General features: G+C 68.8%; 1 protein-coding gene across 4 annotated transcripts; it reads right to left on the bottom strand.

Moving 5' to 3' along the window:
- Positions 1-2,935: 2,935 nt before the first annotated feature.
- PPP1R1A (protein phosphatase 1 regulatory inhibitor subunit 1A) lies at positions 2,936-9,460 on the bottom strand. 4 transcript variants are annotated; one of them, XM_082781205.1, is made up of 7 exons: positions 9,279-9,460; positions 5,411-5,471; positions 4,745-4,782; positions 4,561-4,624; positions 4,065-4,289; positions 3,860-3,951; positions 2,936-3,084 (listed from the first exon to the last, which is right to left on the bottom strand). In XM_082781205.1, exons 1-6 carry the CDS (start codon positions 9,357-9,359, stop codon positions 3,863-3,865), a joined length of 558 nt encoding a protein of 185 aa, XP_082637331.1. In that variant the 5' UTR covers positions 9,360-9,460; the 3' UTR covers positions 2,936-3,084; positions 3,860-3,862. The 4 variants fall into 4 exon arrangements, with proteins under 4 accessions (XP_082637331.1, XP_082637330.1, XP_082637329.1 ...); XM_082781204.1 differs by having other exon boundaries at positions 2,936-3,088; positions 3,863-3,951; XM_082781203.1 differs by having other exon boundaries at positions 4,059-4,289; positions 9,279-9,457.
- Positions 9,461-10,139: the final 679 nt, after the last annotated feature.

Here is a 10,139-nt window from a genome sequence, read left to right as displayed (position 1 = left end):
GGGGGCTTGGGACCCCCCCAGGAGCCCCCCCCAGCCTGTGCCAACCCCGGGTGGCCTCGGGCCACTGGTGACGGTGACGCCGAGCCCGGGTTTTATCCTGGTGGCTTTTTAAAAAAATTTGATTTGTGCCCCCCCCCCCCACACACCGGGTGCTCAGGGGAGTTTGGGGACAATGACACCGAGGGGGGGGGTGGCAGGGTTTTTTTGCTGACACCATGGTTTTGCTGGGGGGGTCCCCAAATGTGGTGTCCCCAAATGTGCCGTCTCCATTCTGCCCCCCCCCGGGGACCTGTCCCCATATGGCCCCAGCACCCCCCCCCCCGCTGTGGGGTGGCTCCTGGGTTACATCTGGCCCCCCCCCAGGGCTGGGGACACGTCCCCATGGGGCTTGTCCCCAGCTCTGCTGGCCCCAGGAGCACCTCGGGGGGTGCAGAACTGGGCCCTGGTGGGGGGGGGGGGGCAGTGCCAGCACCCCCCGGTCCTGGGGTGCCTCCAGCATCCTCCTGCACCTCCTGTGTGTGCCTCCAGTGCCAAAATACCCCCAGGACCCCCCCAGCTTCCTCCGGTGTCCTGGCGCCGGTGTGCTCGAGCATCCTTGAGCATCCTGGCTCCGGCACCCCCCCCCCCCCCCCCCAGCACCCTCAAGCACCCCCCCCCCAGCATCCTGGCTCCGGCATCCTGGCTTGAGCATCCCCTGGCATCCTGGCTCCAGTGTGCTCGAGCATCCTCCAGCATCCTCAAGCATCCCGCAGCTTCCTGGCTCCACCGTCCTTGAGCGTCCTCGAGCACCCTGGCTCCAGCATCCTCGAACATCCTCAAGCATCCTCGAGCGTCCTGGCTCCAGCGTCCCCCAGCATCCCCAAGCATCCTCCAGCATCCCGGCTCCGTCATCCTGAAGCATCCTGGCTCCAGCTTCCCGGCTCCGGTGTGCTCGAGCGTCCTCGCTCCAGCATCCCCCAGCACCCGCCCAGCATCCTGGCTCCAACATCCTTGAGCATCCTTGAGCACCTCAGCTCCGCCATCCTGGCTCGAGCATCCTCTGGTATCCTGGCTCCAGTGTGCTCGAGCATCCTCAAGCGTCCCCCAGCATCCTGGTTCCAGCATCCTTGAGCATCCTTGCTCCAGCATCCCCCAGAACCCTCGAGCATCCCCCCACATCCTGGCTCCAGCGTCCTTGAGCATCCTCGAGCACCCTGGCTCCAGCATCCCCGAGCATCCTCCAGCATCCCGGCTCCATCATCCTCACAGCATCCTGGCTCCAGCTTTCCAGCTCCGGTGTGCTTGAGCATCCTCGCTCCAGCATCCCCCAGCACCCTCAAGCATTCTCCGGCATCCTTGAGCACCTCAGCTCCAACATCCTGGCTCGAGCATCCTCTGGCATCCTGGCTCCAGTGTGCTCGAGCATCCTCCAGCATCCCGGCTCCGTCATCCTCATGTATCCTGGCTCCAGCTTCGTGGCTCCGTCGTGCTCGAGCATCCTTGAGCATCCTGGCTCCAGCTTTCCAGCTCCAGCGTGCTCGAGCATCCTGGCTCCAGCATCCCCCAGCATCCTCGAGCATCCTGGCTCAAGCATCCTCTGGCATCCTGGCTCCAGAATCCTTGAGCATCCTCGAGCATCCTGGCTCCAGCACCCCGCATCCTCTACATCCTGGCTCGAACATCCTCCAGCATCCCGGCTCCGTCATCCTCACGTATCCTGGCTCCAGCTTCCTGGCTCCGGCGTGCTCGAGCATCCTTGAGCATCCTGGCTCCAGCATCCCCCAGCATCCTCGAGCATCCCGGCTCCGGCATCCTGGCTCCAGCATCCTCTGGCATCCCGGCTCCAGAATCCTTGAGCATCCTCGAGCATCCTGGCTCCAGCATCCCTCAACCACCCCCCCCACATCCTGGCTCCAGCATCCTCCAGCACCCCCCCCAGCCTCCCAACTCCGCCACCCTCCACCCTTCCCCAGCTCCGGCGTGCCTCGAGCATCTTCCAGCTCCGGCATCCTCCCGCTCCGGCATGCCTCGAGCATCATCCCCCCCCCCACCTCCCCAGTGCCCCCCCCCCCGCCGTGTACATAGCCCAGCGCCGGCCGCCCTGCCCGGCCCGTGTGTGTGTGTTTGTATTTTTCTACCATGCGGTACCTCGCCGTGCCTCCGCCCTGGTCATTGCTGGCAGAGCTGCCACCCGCACACGCATGCAAACGAAGCGCCGCCGCTAACGAGCAATTAATTAATAAAACCGCGCGCCACCACTCAGCCCGCCTCCGGCACCCCCTCCCTAAAAACCCGAAACCGGGGAAGGGGTGGGGGGGGGGTGGGGGTTGGGGGAAGGTTTGGGGACGGAGGTGGCAGCAGGGTGTCCAAGTGGGGTGCCGCAGCACCCAAGGGTGGGGGATCCCGGGGGTTGTCCCCCCCCCCTGCGCCCACCCAGCGTGAAGGCAAGGAGGAGGCGGCGCGGAGAAGGGATGCGTTTAATACGGGGGGGGCGGGGGGGGCGGGTGCTGGGCCCCCCCGCACACGCGTGTGCACGGCGGTGCTCGTGCGCCCATGCCGGTGTGCAAGGAGGGCGGGCACCCAAGGGTGCGCGGCGGCACGGGTGGGCACCCCCCCTCCGTGGCCGTGTGCGCTCACGTGGGCGTGCAAAAAGACGCGTGTGCCCCCCCCGGGTGTGCAAACACGCGTGTGCCCCCCCGTGAGTGTGCAAACACACGCGTGTGCCCCCCCCCCGTGAGTGTGCGTGTCCCCAGCAGTGACAGCGAGGTGGCCCCGGGGACACCCCGGGGGGTGGCAGTGAGGGGGGGGGGACGAAGCGTGGGGGGGGGTCGGGGGGGGGCTGTGCTGCCCCCGTGTCACCCCCGCTGGGGGACCCGGTGGCCGTAGGTGGGGGTTAGGGGATAGCAGAGGGGGGGGTGGGGGGCAGCCCCCCCCAAGGCCAGGCCCAGGCGGCCGATAAAATAAATAATAATAATTAAAAAAACAAACAAACAAAAAAAATCAACGAAAAGGTCACGAACGCCCCAAAACAGCCGTCGGAATCTTAGAAAACGATCGATAAAAAAAAGGCGGTGGCTCGGCTCCGTCGTCCTGCCGGCGGGGGGGGCACCTGGGGACAGATTTGGGGGGGGGGGGGGGACACGTGCTGGGGGATGGGGAGCCTGGGGGTGCCCCCCCCCAGCCCTGCCCAGTGTCACCTGTCCCCGTGTCCCCACGGTGTTCCCAGTACAGTCCACGGTGTTCCCAGTACAGCCCACAGTGTTCCCAGTATGCACCCCACGGTGTCCCCATGCACCCTGTGGTGCCCCAGTACGCACCCACAGCGTCCCAGTACCCCCCCCACGGTGCCCCAGTATATACTTGTGGTGGCCCAGTATGCCCCTGCAGCACCCCAGTACGCACCCACAGCCTCCCAGTACGTACCCATAGTGCCCCAGTATGCACCCACAGCCCCCCAGTACACGCCTGCAGCACCCCAGTATGTGCCCATAGTATCCCAGTACATGCCCACAGCGCCCCAGTGCATGCCCATGGCACCCCAGTATGCGCCCACAGCCCCCCAGTATGCACCCACAGTTCCCAGTACACACCCATGGCACCCCAGTATGCACCCACAGTCCCCCAGTATGTACCCACAGCCCCCAGTACGCACCCATAGCACCCCAATATGCGCCCACAGCCCCCCAGTACGTGCCCATAGTGCCCCAGTACGCCCCCACAGCCCCCCAGTATGCCCCCACAGCCCCCCAGTATGTGCCCATAGTATCCCAGTATGCCCCCACAGCCCCCCAGTACGTGTCCATAGTGCCCCAGTACGCCCCCATAGCACCCCAGTATGTGCCCATAGTATCCCAGTACGCCCCCACAGCCCCCCAGTACGCACCTACTGGCTGCTGGCAGCACCCTTGCCCTCCTCCGGTGCTATATGGGCGCCCTCCTGGGCCAGGCTTTGCCTCCCGTCCCCGCGGGTCCCTGCGGGTGCGAGGGGTGGGGGCTGAGCGCAGACCCCGCCACCCCCAGCTCCCCTTTTTCCCCCCCCCCCCTCCCCAGAGGGGACGATGACGGTGCCCAAAACTCACTCTCACCGGGCCCGGGGCCACCTTGGTGCGTGGGCTGAGCCCGGGCCAGCGGGCAGGAGCCCCCGGGGCTGTGGCTGTGCTCGGTGTCACCGCTGTCACCGTGGTGGCAGCACCCGGAGCCGTGCTCCTGGCTGGTGGCGGTGGTGGCGGTGGCGGCGGCTGCTTCCTCCTCCTCCTCTTCCTCGCCCTGCGCCTGCTTGCACAGGTGGTGCTCCACCATCATCTGCAGCTCTGCGAGGCAGCGAGTGGCACCGCGTTGGGGACAGCGGTGTCCCCAGGCCCCCACTTTGTGTCCCCAATTGTGGTGTTCCCGGCTGCAGGGACGCCCCTGTCCCCGTGGCACCGCGGTGGCACAGCCAAATGTCCCCGCCGATGGGGGCTACATTTCTGTGTCCCCGTGTCCCCATGATGTCCCCGAGGTGGTGGCACCCTAGGGGGTCACAGCCAGGCCACCCGCGTGTCCCCTGCGACCCCCAGGGGACCGTCACCCCCCCCCAGGTACCTTTCATGGTGGGGGTGGTGCGGGACACCTTCTTCCTCTGCCTGGGGGACATGGCCAGACCCGACTGCAAAGCAAGCGGAGGTGGGTGACAGAAAGGGGGGGGTGTGACAAGGTGGTGGGGGGCACCCCGGGGTGCTGGGGGGGCACCCTGGGGTGCTGGGGGGCTCCTCGTGGCAGCGCCTACCTTCAGCAGGGGGTTGGGGAGCCGGTCCTCATCGATCTCTGGGGACAGGAGGAGCGGGAGGTTACGGGAGGTGGCACGGAGAGGGCGCGGGGTGCCCGGCACCCATGGGTGCTGGGTGTCCCCACCCCGCTCACCCCCTCGGGAAGGGAAAGGGGGACGCGTGGGGGACGGTGCCGTGCTGGGGCCGCATCCTGAACCCCCCCCAGGGATGTCCCAGCACCCCGGTGACACGGATGAAGCTGCTGGCACCGCTTGGTCCGGAGGTGACATTTGGGGACGGCCACCAAAGCAGCGAGGGGGGGGGGGGGGACGACACGAAGCCACCCCGGGGACGGCGACACCACCCGGGGTCAGCCCCCGTCCCCAAAGGCCAGATGCCGGCCGGGGGCAGTGACAGGCTCTCAAATGTCACAGCTGGTGTCCCCCTGCCCGTGCCAGCCTTGGGGACGTGCCAGGCGGTGCCGCGTGTCACCGGCAGCTGCTTCCCCCGGAGATGGATGGGCCGGGATCCTAAAAAGCACCGGGCGGTGCCACCCCCCCCCCGTAGCACCCACGGGTCCCCTCCTGTCCCCTCCCTGGGGGACCTGGCGGGTTGTGGGGTGCCGGACCCCGGTGCCACACGGTGCCACGCGGTGCCACACGGTGCCATGCGCTTTGGGGACCCACCTGGGGACGACTGGTCGCTGCTCAGCACCAGGTTGGCCGGCGTCGGTCGGCGCCTGCGGATCTGGAGAGAGAGGGGGGGGCACAGTCGGGACCCGTGGCTGCGCCCCAAATGCTGCCGCCCCCCCCCCCCTTGTCCCCTGTCCCCAAGACCTCGCCCAGCCCCGTTCCTTGTCCCTTTGGCCTCGAGCCGGCGGTGGCCCCGTGGGGACGCGGGGCGCCGAGCCCTGCCCGGGGACGCAGGTGGCTTTTAAATCACCATCCCCCCCCCCACGGTGCTAATGACAATCAGGAGCTAATTATGGCCATGGCGTGGGGACAACGGGGACAGCGGGGACAGCACCGGGACCCTGCCCTTCCTCGGCCACCGCCCGCGTGTCCTTGCCCAAGGTCACCCCGAGCATCCCCGGGGGCACGTGGGGGGGGGGGGTTTGGTGGCCCCTCGGGTGGCTTTGGTGGCCCGGACGGGGGTGGCCATGGCTGTCGGGTGCCCCCCGTGGTGTGGCAGCCCCGGCGGTGGTCCCGGTGTCCCCATGGGGGGGTGGCCGCTCGCCCACCCCCCCCCATTTCCCCGCTGACCCACTGACTGAGTGGCCCCGAATTTCCCGGCGGCGGCGGCGGCGAGGATTCCCTAATGAGGCGGGCTGCCTAATGAGATGCTGATGAGATGCTAATGAGCAGGCAGAGCGGGCGGGGCTGGGGGGGGGGGGAAGGAAAAGGAAGGGGGGGGGGGGGACCCCCTCCAAGCCCCTTCCCCGGCTGTGCGCAGCCTCAGCCCCAGCCCACCACCCCCCTGCGCCCCCCCCCCCCTTTATTCCCAATCCCCCCCCCCCCACCCCGTGGCAGCCCGGTTGCCATAGAAACCCGCGAGCTGGATTTTAAGCGGAGATTAAAAGGAGACGAAAATCGCCCCCCCCCCAAACACCTCGCCCCCCCCCCCCCCCCCTCCAGGGCTCGGGGTGCTGGGGCCGGGCTCTTAGGGGCTGGATTTGGGGATTTGGCCCAAGGGACCCCCCAGAGGGACCCCAAGGTGACCCCGAGGTGTCCCCAAGCTCCTCCAGCACCCCCGGTGCCCCCACCCCAAGGGGGTCACAGCCTGGAAAATGCCCCCCCCCCCCCGGTATGGGGATGGGGTGGGGGACACCGGTGTGACCCCCTCAAGGTCACGCAGCCGGAGCTCAGCACCACGGAGATGGTTTGTGCATCCCTTGTGCTCGGGGCCGGGCTCCCATCCCCAAATCCCTAAATCCCAACCCCCCCACCCCAAAACCCCACCCCCAAGAACCCCAGATCCCCATCCCCAAATCCCCACCCCAAACCCTATCCCCCAAACCCTAAACCCCCATCCCCAAACCCCCATCCCCAAAACCCCCCAAACCCCAAATCCCCATCCCCAAACCCCCACCTCCAAACCCCCAACCCCAAACCCCCAAAACCCCACCCCCCCATCCCCCAAACCCTAAATCCTCATCCCCAAACCCCCCATCCCCAAACCCCCAAACCCCCAAACCCCCACCCCAAACCCCTCACACCCCCAACCCCCCATCCCCCGGGGGGGGTCCCCTTCGCTCTCCGCACCCCACAGATGCCTGCTGCGGTCCCCCCACCCCATGGGGGGGGGACACTCTCAGCTCCCCCCCCTCTCCTCTCTCCTGCCCGCTCTATTTTTATCTCCAGCATCGATTAAGAAAACGCCGGGGCCGGGAGCAGCTGCCGGGGTGGGGGGGGGACGGGACGGCGTCACCGAGGGGCTCGGCTGGGGGGGTCCCTTCCATCCTTCCCACCCCCCTGGGGTGTCGGGGACCTCAATGGGGTCGGGGACATCAATGGGGTCGGGGAGCTGCCCACGGGGGTGGCCCCAACCTGTCTCCAAGCATGACGGAGCAAATGCCCCCCCCCGTACCCCACCGGCCCCGGCACCCATGGGTGGCACCCAGGAGGGTGAGGGCCGATGGGTGCGGGTGGCGGGGACGAGGTGTGGGGTGGGGATGGAAGGGGTTGGGGACAGCGCTGCGGGGCGTGGGGACACGCGGGGCCGAGTCCCCCCGGGAACCTCTCCAAGGGGAACCCCACTAAAGGGAACCCCAAAAAGGGGAATCCCAAAAAAGGGGAACCCCAAAAAGGGGGACCCCAAAAAAGGGGATTCCCAAAAAAGGGGATTCTCCAAAAGGGGGATCCCCGCCAGGTCTTTTCCTGCAGGAACACCCCCAAAAAAAATAAAGTGAGTTACAAACTTGGGGAGGGGACACCGGCACCGGCACCTGCTGCCACCTCCCCGAGCCCGTTGGGGACACGGGGACAGGAGGTGACAGAGCCTCTGGGGGGGCTGAGACCCCCCTGGGGGGGGCGACCCCGTACCCCAAACCCCTTCCAAAGCAGGGCCAGCACCCCCCAGAGCTCTGCGGGGAGGGGAAACCGAGGCAGGGACGGGCACGGGATGCCCCCGGGCGTTACGGGGCGCAGGATGCCGGGCACCCCGCACCCAAATTGGGTGGGGGGGGGGCGCACTCCTGAGCCCCCCCCCCCTTTTTCCCAGAGCCTTTTTGGGTGCTGGAAATGAGCCGTGCAGCAGCCCCAGCTGGTGCGTGGCCGTATTTAGCGACAGGGAGATGCTGGCGGCCCCGCGCTCGCCCCCGCACCGCTGGCACGCTCCCCTCGCCTCGCCTGGGGGGGGGGGGGGGTTGCCAAAAAAAAAAAGGAAAAAAAAAAAAAAAAGCCAAATTCCCCACTTTTTCAGCACCCCTGGGCTCCTCGTAGCCCGGTTGGGGAGGGCACGTGGCGTTCCCCAAACCCGTCCGGCCCCGACGCCTCCACCCTGCGGGATTTGGGGTCGGAGGGGCACCCAAGGGTGCTCGCTGCGGGGTGGGGGGACCCATAGAGGTCCCCGGGGGAGGGTTCCCAGCCCCGAGCAGCGCCGGAGGGCCGGAGGGCCCCTGGCCATGCAATACCTGCTGCTATTCTGGGGCCACGCAGCGAGCCAAAAAGGTTTTGCAACGGGCCCCCGAGCCCCCCCCCCGTGCTGCCGGCCACCCTGTGCCCCCCCCTCAACCCCCAGGGTCACCCCACAGAGCTGGGGGGGGGGCTGTGGGTGAGCCCCCTTCGCCCTAGGGCCCGTTGGAGCCCCTCCAGCAGGGGTTGAGCAACCTGGGGGGGGGTGGTGTGGGTGCCAGGGGGGGGCCCCGTAACCCTACACCCACCCTGCGGGGTGCTGAGCCAGCCAAGGGCTCCGGGACGGCACCCATGGGTGGCCCCCAGCCTGTGGGGGGGTTCCTTTGGGGGACAACGGGGTGCGGGGGGGGGTCCCCAGGGTTAGGGCCCGTCACCGGGGTCGGGGGCGATGGGGCCACGCCGCCCCCAGCCCCACGCACCCCAAATTGGTGTGCCTGTCCCACGCAGCACCCAGTGCCCCCCCACACCCCCCCAGCACCCACGCTGCTGCACGGCACCCAAGGGTGCTGCTCAGCACCGCGCCGTACCCTGCACCCCCCAGGGACAGCACAGGGTCCCCTCCCTGTCCCCGGGGGGGGGCTTCAAAGCACCCCACGGCCCCCACCCAGTGCCCCCCCAATCTCTCCGTGTCCCCCCCTCCTCGCTGTCCCCCTCCCTCAGCGCCACCCCCCCCACTCCCTGGTGTCCCCCTCCCGGTGCCACCCCCTCCCGGTGACCCCCCCGATGCCCCCCCGGTGCCCCCCCCCCCTCCACCGCCCCCCTCCCATTCTCCCCCCCCCTCCGTTGTCCTCCCCTCCCCATATCCCCATTCCCGTTGCCCCCCGTCCCCCGGCGTTTCCCCTTTCCCGGTGCCCACCCCCCCTTCCCGCTGTCACCCCCCCGGTGTCCCCGGTGTCCCAGCCCCCCCCCCGGTGCCCCCCACCTGCTCGGCCGCCTCGGGGTCGAGGTGCGGCTCCAGGAGCGGCACCGTGAACTGGATCTTGCGGGGGCTGTTGGGCTCCATGGCGGGCGGCTCCTCCGCCGCCTTCCCGGTGCTTTACCGGAGCCTCCCGGAGCCGCCCCGAGCCCGCCCCGGGCCCGCCCCGGTTCCGCTCCCCCCCCCCCTTTCAACCCCCCCCCTTCAGCCCCCCCCCCACCCCCAACGGGGAGCGTTTTTCCCGGAGCCGCCCCGGTGCCGGTGCCGAGCTGTGCGCCCTCCCCGCCGCCTCTACCCGGCGGTGCGCGCCCCGGTAGAGGCGATTGGATTGGGTGCCGGAGGGACAGACGGACACGGGGAGGGACAGAGGGACAGCGGGAGGGACGGGCGGACGGGCGCCGGGACGGACAGACGGACAGGGGCACGGACAGACGGGCAGCGGGAGGGGGCAGACGGGCAGGGGGGGCAGAGCGCACGGAGAGGGGCGCAGCGCAAGGGTGGAGAGGTTTTGGGGGGGGGGGGCGGGGGGGGCGCTGGGACGGACAGACGGACAGACAGACGGACAGATGGACAGACGGACACACGGATGGATGGATGGACGGACAGACAGATGGAGGGGACAGACAGAGGGACAGGCGCAGCCACAGGGGCAGGCGCAGAGGGATGTGGATGAAGGGGAGCGCAGGGAGGGGGGACAGACGGACACCGGGATGGACACACGGACAGGGCACAACGTGGAAATGGGGACGGACGGACGGACGCCGGGACAGGGGGATGCGTGGGGGTGGAGGCACGTGGGGACAGACGGACACGCTGGGACACACGGACGGTGGGGCACGGGTGGGGGGACATGGGGGTGGTGGGGCG

This window comes from Aythya marila (assembly GCF_965140915.1).
Source record: "Aythya marila genome assembly, chromosome: 30".
NCBI classification, from domain to species: Eukaryota; Metazoa; Chordata; class Aves; order Anseriformes; family Anatidae; genus Aythya; species Aythya marila.
Note: the sequence above shows the minus strand (reverse complement) of the source record. Positions and strands in the feature narration are given on the sequence as shown.

What these genes read in the sequence shown, in the direction of transcription:
- PPP1R1A (XM_082781203.1), bottom strand. Translation starts at nt 9,359, where the DNA reads ATGGAGCCCAACAGCCCCCGCAAGATCCAGTTCACGGTGCCGCTCCTG. An exon ending in ACCCCGAGGCGGCCGAGCAG is followed by an intron (nt 5,472 to 9,278) that starts GTGGGGGGCACC and finishes CTCTCTCTCCAG; the next exon opens with ATCCGCAGGCGCCGACCGAC. An exon ending in CAGCGACCAGTCGTCCCCAG is followed by an intron (nt 4,783 to 5,410) that starts GTGGGTCCCCAA and finishes TCCTGTCCCCAG; the next exon opens with AGATCGATGAGGACCGGCTC.